Raw genomic sequence first — 23350 nt, 5'->3', positions numbered from 1 at the left:
TGGCCGATTAGGAAAAGGGGAGGTGCAACGAGACCTGGGTGTCATTATACACCAGTCATTGAAAGTGGGTATGCAGGTACAGCAGGTGGTGAAAAAGGCGAATGGTATGCTGGCATTTATAGCGAGAGGATTCGAGTACAGGAGCAGGGAGGTACTACTGCAGTTGTACAAGGCCTTGGTGAGACCACACCTGGAGTATTGTGTGCAGTTTTGGTCCCCTAATCTGAGGAAAGACATCCTTGCCATAGAGAGAGTACAAAGAAGGTTCACCAGATTGATTCCTGGGATGGCAGGACTTTCATATGAAGAAAGACTGGATGAACTAGGCTTGTACTCATTGGAATTTAGAAGATTGAGGGGGGATCTGATTGAAACGTATAAAATCCTAAAGGGATTGGACGGGCTAGATGCAGGAAGATTGTTCCCGATGTTGGGGAAGTCCAGAACGAGGGGTCACGGTTTGAGGATAAAGGCAAAGCCTTTTAGGACTGCGATTAGGAAAAACTTCTTCACACAGAGAGTGGTGAATCTGTGGAATTCTCTGCCACAGGAAACAGTTGAGGCCAGTTCATTGGCTATATTTAAGAGGGAGTTAGATATGGCCCTTGTGGCTAGGGGGATCAGAGGGTATGGAGAGAAGGCTGGTGCAGGGTTCTGAGTTGGATGATCAGCCATGATCATAATAAATGGTGGTGCAGGCTCGAAGGGCCGAATGGCCTACTCCTGCACCTATTTTCTATGTTTTCTATGTTTTTCCTAGATTCTCCCATGTCCACTCGTTCGTTCATTATGTGCTGCGTCTTTCCATGACCGTGAGCGTTCGTGGCAAATTTTTCTACAGAAGTGGTTTGGCATTGCCTTCTTCTGGGCAGTGCCTTTACAAGACGGGTGACCCCAGCCATTATCAGTACTCTTCAGAGATTGTCAGCCTGGTGTCAGTGGTCGCATAACCAGGACCTGCTCCCATGTCTTCACGTGACCCTGATTGGGGCCACTGAGTGGGTGCCACCCCTTCTCAAGGATGACCTGCAGGCCAGCGGAGGGAAGGGGTGCCTTATGCCTCCTTTGATAGAGACATATCTCGCCACCACCCAATCCCTCCTGCATAGCCCTCCATCTTCCTATCATCCATGTGCTTATCCAACAGTTTCTTAAACGTCCCTAATCTATCTGTCTCTATCACCGCCCTTGGTTGGGCATTCCACACACCCACCACTCTGTGCTTTAAAAACAACTCTAAAGCACCACATGCAACATGCTGAAGGAGCTCGGCAGGTCAGGCAGCGTCTGTGAATGCCGATGCTGGAAATCCAAAGCCCCACACACATTCCAAAGCAACAGCATTTTGCGTGTGTTGCTTTGGATTTCCAGCATCTGCAGAGTTTCTTGTGTTTTTTAAAAAAACCTCTGAAATTCCTCCTGTACTTTCCACCAATCACCTTAAAATTATTCCCCTTTTAATTTTCTTTTAAACTGCTAATTGTGTTGTTACATGTAACCGAACAAGTTATTGCTTTCTTTCAAGTTCCCAATTGTGTACAGTGCTAATCCTTGGGGTTCAGACAGAATTAGACAGATCCTTAGACATGTTTGTTAAGGAAAAAAGAGGGTTGACCTGATTAACACAAAGCAGACAGAAAACCAAAATCAGCTGTTCGTTTTATTTTTAAGGAATTTCTGCAACCTCACACAGCTGATCTTTTCTCTCATGAACAAAGGCACCTTTATTTGAATCTGGGCCGCGGTTCAGTGGGTCCCAGTCCAATTATTGTCCCTTAGTCATCGCTAACACATTCCTGATGGCTATTGCACTGCGGCTTGTGTGAGCTTGCCTTGTCCGACTTGATCGCTGCCTTTCCAGGATTAGAGTGGTGACTGTGTGTCTGAAGTTGCTTTCGGACATCACAAGACTGAGAGAGGCATTGGGCCAGATTGTCGAAATGGCTATCCACGCTTGGCTCCCTGAAGAATCAGAGTCAGATTTATTACTGCTGACGTATGTTGTGACATTTGTTACTTTACAGCAGTGTACAGTGCAATCCATAAAAAATCCTGTAAGTTACAACGAGGAATATATAAATAACCAGTACAAAGTAGTGAGGTAGTGTTCATGGTTTGGTTCACTGTCCGCTCAGAAATCTGATGGTGGAGGGGAAGAAGCTGTTCCTAAAACATTGAGTGTGCATCTTCAGACTCCTGTACCTCATCCCTGGTGCTAGTAATGAGGAGAGGGCATCTCGTGGGTGGCGGGGGTCCTTGGCAATGGATGCCACCTTGTCGAGGCTTGGTCTTGATGGCAACGCTAGTGCCAATGAAGGAGCTGGTGAAGTCTTCAAACCTCTACAGCTTTGTCCGATCCTGTGCATTAGAGCCTCTGTATGCATCCAGCCGGGATGGTCTCAGTAGAAACTTGGCCATACCAAATCTCCTCGAGCTGCTTGTGAAACACAGTCACTGGCATGCCGCCTTCGTGATTGCATCGGTATGTTGGGCCCAGGGGATACCTTCAGAGATGTTGACTCCCAGGAATTTGAAGGTCTGCTCACCCTTCCCACTGCCGACCCCGCAGGGACAACTAGTGTGTCTTCTCCTGGCTTGTGGCTCCTACTACCATTGGGGTTTCCGTTCTGGTATCTGTGTGCAGCCCGCTGCACCCCACTCACCATTCATTAGAACATTGTCGACAGATGCAAGGAGGGCCGTTTAGAGCACCACAGCACAGACACAGGCCCTTCAGCCCATCTGGTCTGTGCCAAACAATTATTCTGCTAGTCCCAACAACCTGTGTGTGGACCATGGCCCTTCATACCCTCCCCCCTCCCCCATCCAAACTTCTCTTGAATGTTGAAATCAAATCTGCATCCACCACTTCCAAAGGTTCAAAGGTCCAATTTGATGTCAGAGAAATGTATGCAATATACATCCTGAAATGCTTTCTCTTCGCAAACATCCACGAAAACAGAGGAGTGCCCTAAAGAATGAACGACAGTTAAATGTAAGAACCCGAAAGTCCCCCCCAGCTCCCCTCCCTCCCACGTGTAAGCGGCAGCGAGCAACAATCCCCCCTTCCCCCACTGGCAAAACATAAACATCAGCACCTGTCACCGAGCACTCAAGTGTGAACAAAGCAATAGCAAAGACACAGACTTGCAGTTACCCCAAAGACTTCATATTTCACCCAGTATTCGACATACCACAGGCACTCTCTCTCCCTCCCTAATAAGGGAGAAGGAGGTGTCTCCATTTTTACAGCGAGCGGGGAGACATAACAAACTTTTACGATGTTAAAAGTCCGTTATGTCACTTTTTTCCAGCTCTGTGCCTGAAGATCGCAAAGATCCCAGGTCTCCAGGCACACTGCAGTAGATTTTCCGACTCCCCTGCTGACACACGGGTCTCCTGCCGTGACACGGACCTTTGATCCACCCGTCTCCAGAGCTCCGAGAACTTAGCCTTCCAAATCCAAGCCGGACTCTCAGGCCGAACCCTTGGCGTGCCGAACAGTGGCCAGTCCTGAAACCCCGAGAATGGGTCCCATTCCCGCAAAGCACCGAAGTCAACATGTAACTCCAAGTCAGGGTCTTCAAAAGAACTCTGAAAGGGAAAAGTAAAGATATTAAAGATGGAAATAGAGCTGTTTCTGAAGATGCAAGGAAAGGAGTCGCCGTTTAGTGTAATCATTATTCCGCCCCATCTCTGCTTTCTCTGGCAGCTCTTCCCACAATCGTACCACCCTTTGAGTGAAGAAGTTTCCCTCACCTTAAATAGTTCACCTTTCACCTTTGAGGTTCTATAACTTGTTTTAGACTTAGTGGAAAAAAGCCTGGTTACATTTACCCTATCTATGCCTCTCATAATTTTGTTTACCTCTTTATCAAATCTCTCATTCTCCTATGCTCCAGGTGAAGTCCCAACCTATTTAACCTTTCCTTATAACTCGGGTCCTGGCAACATCCTTGTGAATTTTCTCTGTAATCTTTCAGTTCACAGTTGACGAGGCTGCTGAAATTGCTTCTTTTGTTCCAGAACCGATTGACATGGAAGCCCTTGGCAGCGTGCCCCCTTGGAGTGTGGGATGCCTTCACACAGCCGCTTCCCAGCCAACCAAAGGCACAACTCGGAAAGGTCCCCTGGTTCCAATCATTTGGGAAGATGTGGGATGGCACAGTGGCTCAGGAGTTAGTGTAACACTGGTTACAGCCCCAGCAACCCGGGTTCAATTGCCGCCACTGTAATGAGTTTTTACGTTCTCCCTGTGACAGCGTGTGTTTTCTCTGGGTGCTCCAGTCTCCTCCCATATTCCAGCGACGTATGGGTTAGCAGGTTAATTGGGCACGTGGGTTTATTTGGGCAGTGCGGCCTCGTTGGGCTGGAAGGGCCTGTTACCGTGCTGTATCCCTAAGTAAACAAACAAATTACGGGTGAGTGGTTTGGTTTGATTCGCACAATCATTCCAGAGCAATATTGGTATACTAGGCTGACAGGAAGTGATTTTTTTTAATACTAGGCTGACACGAAGTGATGGTTTGACCCACTGTTGTTGATTCTCCTCAACCCTACCTTATTTTGGAGTTAAGCTACACTGAGTGACCGCCTTATTAGTTACACCTGTGTACACCTTGTTAATGGAGCTGTCTAATCAGCCAATCATGTGGCAGCAACTCATAAAAGCACGTAGACATGGTCAAGAGGTTCAGTTGTTGTTGAGACCAAACATCAGAAGGAGGAAGAAAGGTGAATTAAGTGACTTTGACTGTGGAATAACTGGTGCCAGACAGGGTGGTTTGAGTATCTCAGAAACTGTTGCCCTCCTGGGATTTTCACACACAAGTCTCTGGAGTTTACAGAGAATGGTGTGAAAAACAAAAAAAAAACATCCAGCGAGCAGCAGTTCTGTGGGTGAAAACACCTTGTTAATGAGAGGGGTCAGAGGAGAATGGCCAGACTGGTTCAAGATGACAGGAAGGTGACAGTAACTCAAATAACTACACGTTACAACAGTGGTGTGCAGAAGAGCATCTCTAAATGCATAACATGTTGAACCATGAAGTGGATGGCTACAGCAGCAAAAGACCACGATATTACACTCAGTGGCTACTTTATTAGATACAGGAGGTAGAAATATAGTGGCTATTGAGTGTGTGTTAGGTTTTGAAGTAGTTCTTGATATTTATCAACCTGTTGGAAATAATTCAAACTGGATGCATATTTTCCATGAATCTCAGTAAACAGCACTGAGATCCTGAGTAATTATTTCTCTCAATCACAGGTTCCTAGGGATCGAGCAACCCAGGGGGAGTTCTTCCATCTATACAAGAGTATGTTTGTCTCCTGCAGCTGACGTAATATTGTCAGCACACAGCAGTACAGGTGATATGTGGCAGGGAGCTATCAGCTTTTCATACACTGAACTCTTAATCTCCCAAGGAACACACACAAATGACTGGAGGAACTCAGCAGGTCAGACAGATTCTATGGAAATGAATAAACAATCGACGTTTCGGATTGAGACCTTTCATCAGGCTAACCTCTGCCAGTGACTCAGGCTCTCGAGTCCTGACAACCTTCTCATAAATCTCTGTACTCTTTCTAGCTTAATAACCTCCTTTGTATAGCAGGGTGACCAGAACTGAGCACGGAACTCCGAATAGCTAACCTATGTGTTTTGAAATGGATTCGACTGAACACCAGAACATAGATCAGTCCAGGCCCTTCAGCCCACAGTATGAGATCAATCTAACTCCTCCCTCCATTTCTCAATCAATCATGTGCCTATCTAAGGGTCTCGTTAAGTGCTCAAAATGTATCTGCCCCAACCACCACTCGGGGCGGGGCGTTCCACATACCCCCCATTCCCTGTGTAAAGAGCATATCTCTGACACCCCAAACCTCCCCCCATACTTTCCTCCAATCATTTTAAAATTATGCCCCCCTGCTGCTCACTGAATGTTTTTTTTTGTTTTTCACACCATTCTCTGTAAACTCTAGAGACTTGTGTGTGAAAATCCCAGGAGGTCAACAGTTTCTGAGATACTCAAACCACCCTGTCTGGCACCAGTTATTCCAGTCAGAGTCACTTAATTCACCTTTCCTCCTCCTCCTGATGTTTGGTCTCAACAACAACTTCTGCCCTGGGAAAATTAGTTTTAAAAGTTCTGACTGATAAGAACTGTTTGAATAACTCTTGGGCAGATGGGTCTCCTGGATGATAAAGATGTCAGGTGAAGGGTGTCTGGTGCACTGACCCTCCTGCATTTAACAGATCATTTGACACAGAAGAAAGTCGGTGCCTCCAATGTTCTTGACCCTGTCCATACCAGTGTGGTGTCCACTGTACACCAAAACCTCCCCCCAGAGGAGCTGACATATTTTTCTTTCATTTCCCAGCACGAAGCCCTGTCAGAGTATCGCCCAATCCTCATCAGCAGTTCCAGATATCACCCGAGGTCTTCGATTGCTGACCGAAAGATGACCATTATACCTATTATTTTCATCTTCCTTCGGATGTGGAGCACGGTTCGGTTCATACTGACGCTCTACAATTCCGCTGCTGTGCAGAGCCAGGTCCTAGTAATATTACATGTAAGTACTGTGGTCCCCACGTGACTCGCGTCTCTGATGATTGTGGCTGCGTATCAACTTGCAATTGTCACATGTACTGGGATACAGTGAAAAGTTTATGTCTTGCGTACTGTTCGTACCCATCAGATCATCACACAGTGCATTGAGGTCGAACCAGGTAAACCAGTAGAATGCAGTATGTGGCATAGCGGTTAGTGTGATGCTAAAACAGCGCCTACAATCTCAGTTCAATTCCCGCGAGGGGGGAAGTGGGGGTAGAGACGTATACATTAGAGATATTTGTGACTGCGTGGGTTTCTTCAGGGTGCTGTAGTTTTCCCTGCATTCCAAAGACATATAGATTAAAGTTCAAGGTAAATTTATTATCAAAGTCACACATACAAGCAACACACACAAAACGCTGTTGGAGCTCAGCAGGCCAGGCAGCATCTATTGTTGGGTTGCCAGCATCTGCAGATTTTCTCATCTTCACCATATTGCAACCCTGAGATTCATTTTCTTGTGGGCATACTCTAAAGCTATAGACTGAGCATAACAGGATCAGTGAAAGGCCACCCAACTAGAGTGTTGAACCAGAAGGTAGAAGACAAAAACAAAATGAGATTGGGTGGAATAGGTGGTTTCGGGTTGGCAAGGATGTGGTGGGCCAGAGGGTGTGTCTACTGTTCCTTCAGCACAATTTCATGTATAAATATCCACACCACTAGAAGCTGTTTGTAGAACAACCACCAACTCATTCATTCTGGAGGCAGACTTAATGCCCTTAGTCTGCTTTCTGAATAAATGAGGTTCTGTTTGTTTTATAAAGCTTCAGATTATCTGGCGGTTGTCCATCGTGTCCGACAGTAGCAGGAAACCTGCGTGAGAGAGTTTTTAAAGTGGAAAAATAGAAACCCAAATCCAGTGGTACGAACAAACGTCGCGAACTGGGGTCTGTCTTGGTCACAGTGGATGACCATGATGTCTCCAATGCTTTGTCATGCTCTTCACTCTCCACAGAGCCTTGCGGTACCAGCTTCCTGACCATTGGATCTCTCTGTAGATTTCGTCCACCCAGTCCACTGGCGCTAACTTTGCACGCTAGGACAGGCAAGTCCTTATCTCACCAGGTGTAGCCCGCCTGTTGAAGCGGTGTACCGGGGTGTGAACACTGTTGCATGCAAACAGCTTCTTGGAGCCACTGGTGAGAGCTGAGTGTCTGGTGGAGTCCAAAGCTGAGTGAGCAGTCTAGAATGGATATGACGTGCCCCTTCACCAGAGGTGCTTCCCCTCTCCGGACACCCAGTACACCCCTTCCATTTCAATAGGAACATATAAGCGTAGCATTAAGAATGTCAGGCATTGCCAAATGCTGAATTGTACATAATTTTCAGCTGTTGTCCTCTTGAATACTACAAAGTACAGTAAATTTATTATCAAAATACATATATGTCACCATATACTACCCTGAGATTCATTTTCTTGCGAGTATTCACAGTAGAACAAAGTACAATAGAATCAATGAAAAACAACACACAAAGACGGACAATCAACTTGCAAAAGAAGGCAAATTGTGCCAATGCAGACAGACAGACAATACTGAGAACATATGTTGTAGAGTCCTTGAAAGTGAGTCTATACTATGGACTAATTTTCAAGGACTCTACAACTCATGTTCTCAATATTGTCTATGTCTGTTTCCAACCTTGGCTATGCCATGGACCGTTACCATTAAGCACTGGGTCCATGGATGCTACTGAGCAGTGGTACCCAACCACCGGGCCGCAAAGCATGTGCTACCGGTTCGTGAGGAAACGGTATGATTTGGCGATATGAAATGATATGAGTCAGCTGCACCTTTCCTCATTCCCTGTCATGCACTGTTGAACTTGAAATAACCTACCAAATAACGCATAAAACCTAAAATAACACTAACATATAGTAAAAGCAGGAATGATGTGATAAATACACAGCCCATATAAAGTAGAAATCATGTATGTACAGTGTAGTTTTTCACTTAACAGAATCAGGAAGATTAAGCCAAAACCGATTTGTAGAAAAACAATCGGCACGTACACACATGTGCACGTTGTGTATGCGTACGTCACGCATGTGCACACAGGTGCCCGCACAAGGCTTCATGGTCATGGTAGTCTTTCTCGGGGTAAACACAAGTGTCCCGGGATTTGACTGCTACTTTTGTCCCTTATTTGGGAGTGAGAAAGTTGGCAGCCCCACTTGAACACCCCCCGGTCGGCCAGTCCGCGAGAATATTGTCGATATTAAACCGGTCCGCAGTGCAAAAAAGGTTGGGGACCCCTGCTACTGAGGAACTCATAGTCTATGGATTGTGGAATCAGTTGAGGTGAGTGAAGCTATCCACATTGGTTCAGGATCCTGGTGGGTGAAGGGTAACGACTATTTAACAGTGTCTTCCAGTGAAGGGTGCTTTACTGCTCCGGTGCCAGTAGCCAGAATCCAGCACGGTCTTCAGCTGCAACCGTCCACCTATTCTGTCCTGTCTTTGAGGGCACTGATCGGCTGTTTCCACCCTACAAGCAGCAGGCTCCAGATCATAACCACACACTCTCATATCACTCGTCTAACCACGGCCCTTAGGCAGTGTCTTTATTTTTAGCTGACATTTCCTATTGCCTCAGCAACATTTTTGGAGCATTTTTTCCATTGGTTGGCGGGGGCGGGGGGGGGGGAGCAACCTCTCTCATCCGATCACCTCATGAAGTCATCCAAAAGGGAATTTTTTTTCCCCCACCTTTGTTGTCAGCACTTTCATGGGAATTGCATATGACTCATAAGAGGAAGAGATACCTCAGGCAGTTAGTGACAGGACAAGCAGACAATGACTGTTCTGTAATCCAGGCCACCATGACTGGGGCTGAAACCTTTTGTGGTTAAGGTGCTGGATAAGCATTTGTACATCTGGACCACTGATCTCGGGACACAAATACCACCAGGAGTAGAGTCATACAGCCCTTGGCCCAACTGGTCTGTGTTGACCCAGATGTCCTGTCTAAGTTGGTCCTATTTGACTGCATTTGGCCCGCATCCTTCTAAACCTTTCCTTTCCACGTACCTGTCCAAATGTCTCTTAAATCTTATCATACCTGCCTCTACTGCTGGCTGTTTGTCCATTTCTGTGTGTAGTTTTTCATTGATTCTATTGTGTTTCTTTGTTTTACTGTGAATGCCTGCAAGAAATTGAATCTTGGGATCTTACAGTCCTGTGCAAATGTATTTTTATATTTACACACACTCATTTTCTGTTCCATGTTGACAAATACAGTACAGTGCAAAATCTCAGAATACCTAGGGTGCCTAAGACTTTTGCCCGTACTGTGTTTGTCAACGTGGAGTGGAGAGCACGTTCGTAAATCTGGCGGGAGCAAAGGATGTTGGGAATGGCGAGGGTGGAGCACCACGCGAGAGTAGTGGGACAGGTGGCAAAGGAGGAGTGCCTGGGGTGGGGGTGGTGTGGGTTCAGACACACCCAGCCCTGAGACACCAGGCAAGGTCACTTCATTCCAAGCAAATGGTTTATTGATCATACAAAATGTCTCTCTGTTCCTTCGCATTCCAGCTCTTCTCCCTTCCCCTTTTCCCAACCATGATTCCCCTCTCCCTGTGTCCTTCCCTCTCTCAGTCCACAATGGAGACCCATATCAGAATGTCACAAAATTGTGTTTTGTGACAGCAGTACAGTGCGATACTTAAAATTACTACGGTACTGAGCAAAAGTTTAGTCAGTCTCTCTCTCTCTCATACTTTGATAATAAATTTATTTTGAACTTCCTCTGGCATTTATTGTCCATTCTGAATTGCCTTGAATCGAGGAGGCAGTTAAAAAGCTGACCACATTGGTGGACAAGATATGACAGGTAGGTGAGACTAGGTGAGATTGGATGTCCTTTGGAGATGGAAGTTTCCCAATTAGACCATTAAATATAGGAGCAGAGTCAGGCCATTTGGCCCATCAAGTCTGTTCTGCTATTTCATCATAGCTGATCCATTTCCTTCTCAGTCTCAATCTCCTGCTTTCTCCCTGTATCCCTTCATACCCTGACCAATCAATAATCTATCAACCTCTGCCTTAAGTATACCCAATGACTTGGCCTCCACAACTACCTGTGGCAACAAATGCCACAGGTTCACCACTCTGGCAAAAGAAATTGCTCCTCATCTCTGGTGTAAATAGATGTCCCTCTATTCTGAGGCCGTATCCTCTAGTCTTGGACTCCCACACCAGAGGAGACATCTTCTCCACATCCACTCAATTGTGGCTTTTCAACATTTGATGGGCTTCAATGAGGTTACCTCTCATTCTTCTGAATTCCAGTTGGTTCAGGCTCAGAGAGCCATCAAACACTCCTCATACGATAAGTCTTTCAATCTCGGAATCATTTTCGTGAACCTTCTTTGAACCCTGTCCAATGTCAGCACATCCTTTCTTAGATGAGGGTCCCAGAACTGCTCACAGTACTCCAGTTGAGGCCTCACCAGTGCTTTACAAAGCCTCAGCATTACATTCTTGCTTTTATATTCTAGTCCTCTCCCCCAGGGCTGTGTAAAGACAAATCCATTGCATCTTAAAGTTAGTGGATGACACAACTGTAGTTGGTCTCATCTCCAATAATGATGTGACCTGTCATCAGAGAGAGGTAGACAACCCTGAAGCATGGTGTGCTCACAACATATTGGGAGCTTAACACTATCAAGAAGTGGAAGTGATGAGTGACTTCTGTTGACAATCCCTTACTTGCTTCCCTTTGGAAATTAATGATCAGGCTGTGTCTGTGGTCGAGTCATTCGAATTCCTGGGGACTACCATCACCAGTTCGTTGAAGTGCGATAAGCATGTGATACTCATCATGGGGAAAGCCAGCAGAGATCGTTTTCCCTACACCAGCTTAGAAAACTTTGATGAATTTTTAATCGGACATCGTTGACGAGTGTTGTTGCCACCTCTCTTACCATTTGGGTCCCTGCTGCCAAGTCCAGTTAGCAGCAAGTGGTTTAGTCAGTGGAGAAGATCATTGGCTATCAGTTACTGACATCACCTATTCATCAATTTGCCATCAGAGAGACGCTATAAATCCCATCACCACCAGGACTACACGTCATCTCTGAAACCTCTTTTCTGTAGCTCTCCAGCTTCTGGACAAGACTCACTCAGGTGTAATACCCTGACTGTCTCTGTACAACGTCCGTTAAATGGTCTTTCAGCTCTCCTTTTTCTGTTGATAACTATTGAGTCTGTTCATATGTTCACACTTATTTAAGTTTGGGTGGGTCAGGAGGACAATCTGGTGGGCTTGCTTCTGGGCCTGGCCAAGGCAGCCATTCACGGGTCTAGGAGGTGGAAGGTCCAGGGCTCTGCCAGCCCCTCTTCCAAGGATATGTTGGTGCCCGGCTGTCCTTGGAGAGGGAGCATATGGTCACCCCCCCCCCGCCGAGAATTGACTGTTTTATAAACAGTAGTAATCATATTTTAATTTGAATTTACTCAGTGTCTTGTAAATACTTAATGTACTTTGTGTGTTTGTCATGTAAATAAACTTTTGTAGTTTTGTGAAAAAGTAGTTTGATAACATGTACACAGCTTTGCGCATGTGTCTGTTCTGCTAATTGTTGATTGCTCATGGTTGTGTGCGCTATTGCCTTGTAAACTGTTGGTTGCTGTTGTGTTGTCTGTTATGGTATTGTTCTGTCCTTATGCTTGACACCGAACCACAATCCATTCTGTTATGTTCACAGACTGGCAATTAAGTGATTCAGATTAATAGCTGGATGGGTTTTTATGGTACCACTAAACTGCCAGTTTACTGTCACTCAGGACTCAGGACAGTCCTTTCTGAAGTCCAGACATTTAATTTGAATAGTCACCCTTCTTTAGGAAGATGTTATTAAATGGGAAAGAGTACAGAAAAGGTTTGCAAAATGTTGCCAGGAGTTGAAGCACCGAGTTATTAGAAGAGGTCAGACAGACCATGGCATCACAGGAGACTGAGATCAAATCATGTGGGCATGGGTAGGGTGAATGCACACAGTCTTCCTCCCCACCCCCAGGCCTGGGGAATCAAGAACTAGAGGGTGTAGGTTGAGGTGAGAGGGGAGAGATTTAATAAACCTGAGGAGCTGAGGATGGTGTGTCTATGGAAGTTGCTGCCAGAGTGTGTGCTGGAGGAGATTAGCAAGGGAGAAGTTAGAGAGTCCACAAAGACAGCTGTAAAGCAGTAAGCAAGAATTCTGCCTGTGGCTTCCTAATTCTGTCTCCACCTACCCGAACTCCAGATCCACCTCTCTTAGCAGCCAGCATTGTGCGTGGTGTTTAGAAACAACTTTATCCATGTCCTTCAAGTGTCTTAAAATTTAAAGTATATTTCTAATCAAAGTATGTATGCTACAGTATACACAAACTTGAGATCTGTCTCCTTCCAGGCAGCCACAAAGCAAAAAAACCCAGTAGAACCCATTTTAAAAAAGACCGTCAAACACCCAATGTGCAGAGAGAGTAAAACTAGTTATGCAAACAATGAAAGTAAGCAAATAACTTTCTGAACTGAAGTTCATGAAAGTGAGTCCTCGGCCACGAAGCCAGAAGTCACTGCAGCTGATTAAGGAGCCCATTAGTTGCAGGCCACAGCCTCTCTTCAGTGCAGAGATGAATAAGCCTTTCGAAGCAGTGAGCCGAACGCTGGCCAGCCCTTACCTCAGTCCCCGATACAATGGCCTTTTCAATCTGGTCCAACGCTTAAGTTGTCCAAACCTCAAGTCGTTTGTCGCTGGTGGACACGGGCCCTGCTGCTTCGATACGCTGTTAGGCCTGGGCCCAGCCACCTCGACTCAGCCTGTTCCTAATTTTTGCAATTCAGCCCATCACTTAAATCAATCAAACTTCGGATCTTTCCTTGTTCCTGGGCATGTGCCTGGGCCCCGCCACCTTGATACTGCCTCTCCTTGGATCTACCTTATCAAATTGCCTCCAAGTCCATCCGGCAACGGCCAAAAATTGGCTCATTCCCCACTCTTGAGCCCACCACCTCAATCCAGCCCGTACACGCCACGCCGCAACTTCTGTGCGCCTCTGAGACTTTAGTTTACACCACAGAAAAGCCAGTCCGTACAGACAGTTCAACATCTCGACTCCGAAAGGGAGGTTACAGATTATTGATTGCAGTGAAGCAAATTTACTTTGAAGGTTACTTGGGTTTGTTCACCGATATTACTTTGGGATGATGAGCACAGAGCATAAACTGTGCAGGGCTTTTGGTCCACGATGTTGTTCCAACCTCGAAGGTACTTTGAGATCAATCTGATCCTTCCCTTCCACATAGTCTCTCATTGATCTGTCGTCCCTAGGAGTCTCTAAGATGCCCCTAGTGTATCTGGCTCTACCACTACCCCTGGCAGGGCGTTCCATGCACTCAGAGTCGAGTCATAGAACATCACAGCACAGAAACAAGCCCTTTGGCCCATCTAGACTTTGCCGAGCCATTAATCTGCCTCGTCTCATCGATCTGCACCAGGACCATAACCTTCCATACCCCTCCAGTCCATGTACTTATCCAAATTTCTCTTAAATGTTAAAATTAAATCTGCATTCACCACTTGTGCTAGCAGTTCATTCCGCACTATCATCTCCCTCTGAGTGAAGAAATTCCCCCTCAAGTTCCCCTCAGTGTGTATTTAAACAAAAGCTTAAAACCTACATCTCAGACTTCCCCCCCCCCCAACACTTTACTCCATGCATCTTAAAATTATGCTGTCTCTTATTAGCCACTACACAACCAACTTCCACCAACACCTCCAACAGCTTTTGCCCCTCAGTCTCATGGTGTTACCCAACACATGTTGCTTCCCTGGGGAAAGGTTGGGTACAGGCTGAGTTGAGGCAGTGGTGGGGTCCAGGTCCCCACAGCACATCGAAGTGACTGAACTTGATGTTGGGCTGACAGTTCAGGTGCTGGGCCAGATTGAAAAGGTCAGGGTATTAGGGCCCGAGGTGAGGGACGGGCCAGTTCAGCTCGAGTTCTGAACTCGAGGGTCTGGGAACTGACTCCCTTTGTGGACTTTAGTGCAGAATGCTATTTGCTTGCGTTTATTGTTTGCATGACTTGTCTTTTTTTCTCTCTGCACATTGTGTGTTCGACAATTTTTATTTGAATGGATTCTTTTGGGCTTCTATATTTCGTGGCTGCCTGTTAGGGGACGAATCTCAAGGTTGTATAATGTATATATACTTTGATAAATATACTCTGAACTTTGAACTATCACTGATTCCGATCTATGCCAGTCCTCTTTTTGAACTATAGGGGACTCAGTTCTCTGAGATGATGTGGCCCACTCCACTATAGTAGCCAGTAACTTCTTGGGAATTACTGGGACCCCTGTAATTAGAATCAGAACCAGGTTTAATATCACCAGTGTATGTCATGAAAATTGTTAACCCTGCAGCAGCAGTAAAATGCAATACTGATAATATAGAAAAAAACTGTGAATTAGTCAGTATTACTGTATGTACAAACGTATTAAATAGGTAGTGTAAAAAAAGTAAAAAGTAGTGTTGATGAGTTCAAAGTCTATCAGAAATTGGATGCAGAGGGGAAGAAGCTGTTCCTGAATCATTGAGTGTGTGCCTTCAGGCTTCTGTACCTCCTCGCTGATGGTTGCAATGAGAGGAGGGCATGTCCTGGGCGAGGGGGGTTGTAATGATGGATGCAGCCTTTTCGAGGCATTGCTCTATGTCCTGGATGGTGGGGAGGCTAGTAATGGAGCTGACTGCTGACAACTTTCTGCAGCTTATTTCAATCCTGTGCAATCCCCCCCCCTCCCGCCCCCCAAACCCCACACCAGACGGTGATGCAGTCAGTCAGAATGCTCTCCACGGTACATCTGTAGAAATTTGCAAGTGTTTTTGGTGACATACCAAATCTCCTCAAACTCCTAATGAAATTTAGCCGCTGTCTTGCCTTCTTTATAACTGCATTGATATGTTGGGACTGTGTTAGGTCCTTAGAGATATTGACATCTAGGAACTTAAAACTGCTCACTTTCTCCACTTCTGCTCCGTTTCTACAACACAGCTTCAGCTATATGCCAGTTCTGTTGCCTGTCTGTTAGACTTGAAGTCTTTAATTCTAACTCAGTGGCCACTCTGTTAGGTACAGGAATGAAACCTGGTGTGGCCTTCTGCTGTAGCCCATTCACTTGTTGTGCATTCAGAGATGCTCTTCTGCACACCACCGTTGTAACGTGTGGTTATCTGAGTCACTGTCGCCTTCCTGTCAGCTTGAACCAGGCTGGCCATCCTCCATAGGACCATAAGACATTGAAGCAGGATTAGGCTGTTCAGCCCATCAAATCCACTCTGCTGTTTCATCATGGCTGATCCTGGATCCCATTCAACTCCATACACTTGCCCTCTCACCGTATGCCTTGATGCCCCAACCAATCAGGAATCTATCAACTTCTGCTCTAAATACACCCATGGATCTGGCTTTCACCACAGTCTGTGGCAGAGCATTCCACAGATTCGCCACACTTCGGCTAAAAAAATTCCTCCCTACTTCTGTTCTTCAAGGTCACCACTCAGTTTTGAAGCTGTGCCGTCTAGTTCTTGATACCTCCACCAGAGGAAACATCCTCTCTACGTCCAACCTATCTAGTCCTTCCAATATTTGTTAGGTTTCAATGAGATCCCCAAGCATTCTTCTAAATTCCAGTGAGTACAGGCCCAAAGCTGCCAAACACGCCTCGTATGATAACCCCTTCACTCCCGGAATCATCCTTGTGAACCTCCTCTGGACTCTCTCCAATGACAGTACATCCTGAGATAAGGGGTGAAAACTGTTGACAATACTCCAAGTGTGGCCTGAATAGTGTTTTATAAAGCTTCAGCATTATCTCCTGGTTTTTATATTCTATTCCCCTTGAAATAAATGCATTTGCCTTCTTTACCACAGCTCAACCTGTGAATTAACCTTCTGGGAGTCTTGCACGAGGACTCCCAAGTCCCTCTGCACCATGTTTGAACCTTCTCCCCATTTAGATAATAGTCCGCACTGTTGTTCCTTTTACCAAAATGCATTATCGTACGTTTCCCAACACTCCAACACTGTATTCTATCTGCCACTTTTTTGCCCATTCTTCCAATTTGTCTAAGTCCTGCTGCATTCGCATTGCTTCCTCAGCACTACCTACCCCTCCACCTATCTTCATATCATCCGCAAACTTTGCCACAAAGACGTCAATTTCACTATCTAAATTTTTAGCAAACAATGTGAAAAGTAGCCATCCCAATACTGACCCTGAGGAACATCACTGGTCATTGGCAGCCAACTAGAAATGGCCCCCTTTATTCCCACTGTCAGCCTCCTGCCTGTCAGCCATTCCTCTATCCATGCCAGTATATTTCCTGTAACTCCATAGGATTTTATCTTGTTAAGCAGCCTCATGTGAAGCACTTTATCAAATGCCTTCTGAAAATCTAACTAAATGACATACACTTTTATTCTTTATAAAGCTGAAAAAACTTTTACTATTCTGCTTTATATTATTGGCCAGTTTGCCCTGATGTTTCACCTTTTCCCTTCTTATAGTTTTTTTTAATTGCCTTTTGTTGGATTTTAGCTTCCCAATCATCCAACTTCCCATTCACTTTTGCTACCTTATATAGTCATAGTCATACTTTATTGATCTCGGGGGAAATTGATTTTTGTTACAGTTGCACCATAAATAATTAAATAGTAATAAAACCATAAATAATTAGATAGTAATATGTAAATTATGCCAGGAAATAAGTCCAGGACCAGCCTATTGGCTCAGGGTGTCTGACCCTCCAAGGGAGGAGTTGTAAAGTTTGATGGCCACAGGCGGGAATGACTTCCTATGACACTCAGTGCTGCATCTTGGAGGAATGAGTCTCTGGCTGAATGTACTCCTGTGCCCACCCAGTACATTATGTAGTGGATGGGAGACATTGTCCAAGATGGCATGCAACTTGGACAGCATCCTCTTTTCAGACACCACCGTGAGAGAGTCCAGTTCCATCCCCACAACATCACTGGCCTTACGAATGAGTCTGTTGATTCTGTTGGTGTCTGCTACCCTCAGCCTGCTGCCCCAGCACACAACAGCAAACATGATAGCACTGGCCACCACAGACTCGTAGAACATCCTCAGCATCGTCCGGCAGATGTTAAAGGACCTCAGTCTCCTCAGGAATGCCCTTTCCTTGGTTTTTACATCTTTAGAAAGAGGTGACATGGGATCAGAGAATGTCAAATCTTTGTGGGTGGAGTTAAGGAATTGCAAGGTTAAAAAAAACATTATGGGAATCATATATAGGCCTCCATATAGTAGCCAAGATGTGGGGTTGAGATATATGCCCTTTCCTTGGTTTTTATGCAGTCCTTAACTTCCCATATCAGCCACAGTTGCCTACCCCTGCCATTTGAGAACAACCTCCGTGGGACATATCTATCCCACGCCTTGTGAACTATTCCCTGAAACTTCAGCCATCTCTGTTCTGCCATCATCTCTGCCAGTATCCCCCTCCAATCCCCCTGGGCAAGCTCCTCTTTCACGCCTCTGTAATTCCCTTTATTCCATTGTGATACTGATACATGTGACTTGTGTTTTTCCCTCTCAAATTGCAGTATGAATTCAATCATATTATGATCACTGCCTCCTAAGAGTTCCTTTACATGAAGCTAACTAATAAAATCTGTGTTATTACACAACACCCAATCTAAGAAAGCCATTCCCCTAGTAGGCTCGAGCGTAAGCTGCTCTAAAAAGCCATCTTGTAGCTGTTCAACAAGTCCCCTCTTGTGATCCAACATCAACCTGATTTTCCCAATCCCCTTGCATACTGAAGTTCCCCATTACAATTGTGACATTACCCTTATTACATGCCTGTTCTAGCTCCCTTTGTAATCTCAACCCCACATCTTGGCTACTATATGGAAGCCTATATATGATTCCCATAATGTTTTTTTTTAACCTTGTAGTTTCTTAACTCCACACACAAAGATTTGACATTCTCTGATCCCACGTCACCTCTTCCTAAAGATGTAATTCCATCTCTTACCAATAGAACCACACCACTGCCTATGTCTTCCTGCCTGTCCTTTCGATACAAACTATATCCTTTGATGTTAAACCCCCAACTATGACCTTCTTTCAGCCACGACTCAGTGATGCCCACCACGTCATATCGACCAATCTCTAATTGCGCCACACGTTCATCCACCTTATTCCGAATGCTACATGCATTTAAATACAGCACCTTCAGTCCTGCATTCTTTGCCCTTATGAATTTTGCCTCTGTGGTACAACTAAACTCTTTGCTCTGTCTGCAGTTGTACCCAGTCATTGGCTTGTCCTTCCTTATATTCATATTACAAATTACATCGTCTACTTGTAAACCTGCTGGCTCATCTTCAGCCCTATCACACTTGTTCCCGTCCCCCTGCTGTATTGGTTTAAACCACTCCCAACAGCTCTAGCTAAGATGCCCGCAAGGGTATTGATCTCCCTCGGATTCAAGTGTAACCCGTCGCTTTTGTACAGGTCCCACTGGCCCTGGGGGAGGTTCCAATGATCCAGAAACCTGAATCCCTGTCCCCCGCTCCAATTCTTCAGCTATGCATTTATCTGCCCCCTCATTCTATTCCTATCCTCACTGTCACGTGGCACAGGCAGCAATCCTGAGATTACTAACCTTGAGGTCCTGCTTCTCAGCTTCTTTCCTAACTCCCTGTATTCTGTTTTTCAAGACCTCCTCCCTTTTTCTACCTATGAACCACAACTTCTCCTCTGACCTCTCTCATGAACAAGGTGTTTTAGCCCACTGAACTGCTGCTCACTGGATGTTTTTTGTTTCTCGCGCCATTCTCTGTAAACTCTAGAGACTGTTGTGAAAAGTCCCAGGAGATCAGCCGTTTATGAGTTACTCAAACTATTCCGTCTGCCAACAATCATTCCACAGTCAAAGTCACTTAGATCACATTTCTTCCCCATTCTGATGTTTGGTTTGAACAACAACTGAACCTCTTGACCAGGTTTGCATGCTTTAATGCATTGAGTTGCTGCCACATGATTAGATATTTGCATTAATGAGCAGGTGTACTTAATAAAGTGGCCACAGAGTTTATGTCGCTCCTTTTGGACATCCTAGAGTATTCGCAAACAGTGACTTTGAAACTATAGTCGTGATAGGAATGCACCCCTTGAACTATCGGTAGCAACTGACAAGAATGCCTTGCACAGAACCGGCTGTCCACAGGAATTTAACGATGGCACTGTTTCAACCTGCTGACATTTCTCTCTCTCTCTCTCTCTCTCTCTCTTGCTCTCTCTCTACCAGGGGATAGGAAACACCTTTCAAGGAGCAGCCAACTGCATAACTTTCGTGCTGTGCACTCGAGCTGTTCGGTCCCGGCTGGTTTCCGGTCTGTGCAGCTGCTGCAAGTGTGAGAGTGACGCAGTGCCCCACGAAGCCACGGTGAACAACTGCAAGGAACAGCAGCCGTGATTGCTCCGTATGCGCATCCGGGCAAACGCTGTCCAACGGCATCGGAGCTAACTGATCTTCACCTATTCCCAAGAAAACTGGAGTACAACATACGCTGCACTTTTGTAATAAGTTCAGGGTAGTTTCGCTCGCGTTGTGCTGAAGACGAAGATCGGCCTTTATTGGTGGTGTTTGCTGCAGAATGCTCAGGAGCTGGAGCTAGGACCATCCAAGCATTTGAACTACCAAAGTGGGGTGCTTTCAGAACCACAGTGCCTCTATCCACTTACAGTAAATCCAGTTATATTCTAGTTAAGTTTAAATATTATATTCTGTAAGGAATCCCCTTTCTCCCTCTCCCTCTTCCCCCCTCTTCCACCCCTCTTCCACCCCTCTTCCCCCTTCCCCCTCCCTCTCTCTTCCCCTCCTCCTCCCTCTTCCCCTCCCCTGCCCCTTCCCCCTTCCTCCTCTTCCCCCTCCCCCTCCTTCCTCCCCTCCCATTTTCTCTTTGTGCCTCATTGTACTGAGGTTGAAGGTGTGTTTTCTGTTGGTATACACTGCTAGTTATTTTGTTAAAGGTGCTGGTTAAAGGGGCTATGCGGCTGGTTATAAGTCTCTACTTAACCGGTTTAGAAGTTACCAACTTTTCTTTGTAATGCCATTTTGAGCATTGCCTTCCTTACTTCAAAGTTCAAACAAGTACTCTGGACAATAATTTGACGGTATGTTGCCCATTGAGCTCCCTTGCTAAACGTGTTTCTCCCTGATTCTGATGTATCGCCTTCAATGGAGTCTATTAAGTCTTATTCACATTCTGCCTGTTCATACCGAGAGGCTGCAGGGAATTTGGACTGATGTCTCTTATTTATAATGTCAACACTGATAAATAGCGATTTATACATTTCGAACTAATCTTTCCAAAGAATTTCACCATTTCTTGATCTTTTTAAACAAAAGCTTGTTTTTTTTTTACTTTTCCTAATCTTTTGGGCAGATCTCAATCTTGAATTTGCCTTGTCTCCATGCAGTAACAAATATACCACATACAGACATTGTGCTCACGTAACAGTCGAAGACTTCAATACCACTTTGAGTAGCTCGTCGTCCAGCAACCGGCCTTTTCATCTTGCACTGACTGAGTCAGTCATTCTCCCGCTTGGGCTGACGTATGTCCTTTGCCTCTGTGGGAACCTGAAGCAAAGCTTAAAGGTAGTGTGGAGAGGGGAAATAAAAATGTGAAAAGCATTGAATTGGCTTACAGTCCGAGAGATTTGCATCGTGATAATGGCTATTGATGGAGGGACATTGAATATGCCCTGTGTCTATTGAAAGAAAATCGGGCAAGTGTACCCAATGATCTATTCTGGTTAATTATAATCTAAAATGGTGTTGAAAGACCTAAACACGACTTAGTGAATGACATTGGTCCACCTCCACTCACGTATCAACGCTTGAAGATTTCCATCTCATTTGCGGCCCCAGTTTGATACTGTGATTGGTCGACTTGCTGGATTGTTGAAATATTAACAACCTCTTCAACCTGGAGCCCCAGATTGAAATTACAACCAATTTTCCATTGTCACAGTCTGAAAGGAAGATTAAACTCTTTTCTTACCCCTCCCCCCCACAAATTAGTCAGTGCAGGGCTATTGAAGCCATTTCTCCAGGCCCCAAGTCAGGCAGATTGATATTTAATTAAGTTTTTCAGGTCCTTGAAATTCCATCAAACACCACGAGATGAACTTGAGGAATCTCCTCTTTCTGTACATTGGAGTCACACAGTGACAGAATGTAATAATTTTGTATAATGTTACACATTTGACCCTGAATTATCTTCACCACACATCCGCTTCCCATCTGTCTGCATGGGCACCATGCCTCATTCGTATTACCTCAAAACAGCCTCTTCCCCAGACCCATGGGGAAGGTTTGGACCAAACGTTGGATGTCTGCGATTATACTTCGCTGTTACAAACTGGTTGTTCGTCATGCTTTTCTATAAGGAAACATCTTCTACACTTGAGAATAAAATCAAACCAAGGTTTGCTCGGGCAGCTCTGGTCTTTGTGCTAACAGTGTCAAAGTTGGTATACTTCCAATAACTGCACTCCATCCCGGTGAGAAGTTTCACTCTGAGTTTCCTACTGGAACCTGAGGTCATGTGAGCTCCTCCTCGGTAGGTCTGATCCCCTGGAACTAACTCAGGTGACCTTTGCCTAAAAGTTTGGCACTACCAGTACCTGCAAACCCATCTTGGCAATTCTTTCATATATTTCATCTTAGAATTTTGTAAAAGAATTTTCTAAATGTTGTGTAACTTGATTCACCTGGATGCTATACTAAGAAAATGATCCATCACCCTTTGGGAAACCAGACCTATTTTCTCAATGGATTTGTGGATAAATTTTGGACATTGTTTTTGTTTATATTGCAGAAGTATGTAATGTATTTGTCTGGAGTAATAAAGTATTTTTGCTAGATTGCATGTTTTTCTCTTAGTTTCTTAGAGCAATAGAAGATTGGCCTACAAAAGTTGGTGGATACAGCCCAATCCTTCACAGTCAAAACCCTCACCACATTTACAAGGAGCACTGCCACAAGAAAGCAGCATCTATCTTCAAGAACCCCCACCATCCAGGCCATGCTCTCCTCTCACTGCTACCATCGAGGAGGAGGTACAGGAGCCTTGAGTCCCACACCTCTAGGTTCAGGAACGGTTATTACCCTTCAAACACCAGGCTCCGGAACCAGTGTGGATAACTTCACCCACCCCAATGCTGAACTGATTCCACCACCTATGGACACAACTCATGCTGTCACTACTATTGTGTATTTGCACAGCTCATTGTCTTTTGCACACTGGTTGCTTGTCGGTCTTTATATGTAGTTTTTTTTTAGCCTGTTGTGTTCTTCTGTGAATGCTTGCAAGAAAATGAATCTCAAGGTAGTTTATTTACGTAGAGTTACCGTGTGAAACAGGCCCTTCTGGCCTAGTGAGCCGCTATTTAACACTCGCCTAATCACGGGACAATTTACATCGATCATTTAACTTACTAACTGGTTGGTCTTTGGATGGTGGAAGGACGCCAGAGCACCCAAAGGAAACCCATGTGATCACGGGGTGAACGTACAAACTCCTTACAGGCAGCGCTGGAATTGAAATCTGAACTGTAATAGCCTCGCGCTAACCATTAACGCTAGAGTGGTACCCCAGTGGTGACGTATACGTACTTTGATAATAAATCTACTTATATA

The 23350-nt window shown here is 45.2% G+C and overlaps 1 protein-coding gene across 2 annotated transcripts in view; it reads left to right on the top strand.

The window, feature by feature from the left end:
* The window catches only part of gpr157 (G protein-coupled receptor 157), a 40889-nt gene extending 18321 nt beyond the window's left edge, over nt 1-22568 (top strand). The window contains exons 3-4 of one of the 2 annotated variants that reach the window (XM_072245074.1): nt 6388-6582; nt 19949-22568. In XM_072245074.1, the coding sequence (XP_072101175.1) occupies nt 6388-6582; nt 19949-20116 (363 nt within the window). In that variant the 3' untranslated portion in view covers nt 20117-22568. Of the gene's footprint in view, nt 1-6387; nt 6583-7581; nt 7798-19948 lie in introns of those variants that run through there. The other variant, XM_072245075.1, reaches the window with a different exon arrangement.
* The last annotated feature ends 782 nt before the right edge of the window (nt 22569-23350 follow it).

The sequence above is a fragment of the Mobula birostris genome, chromosome 27 (genome assembly GCF_030028105.1).
Source record: "Mobula birostris isolate sMobBir1 chromosome 27, sMobBir1.hap1, whole genome shotgun sequence".
Classification (NCBI taxonomy): domain Eukaryota; kingdom Metazoa; phylum Chordata; class Chondrichthyes; order Myliobatiformes; family Myliobatidae; genus Mobula; species Mobula birostris.
The sequence above is the reverse complement of the archived record's forward strand: the minus strand, read 5'-3'. Positions and strand labels throughout refer to the sequence as shown.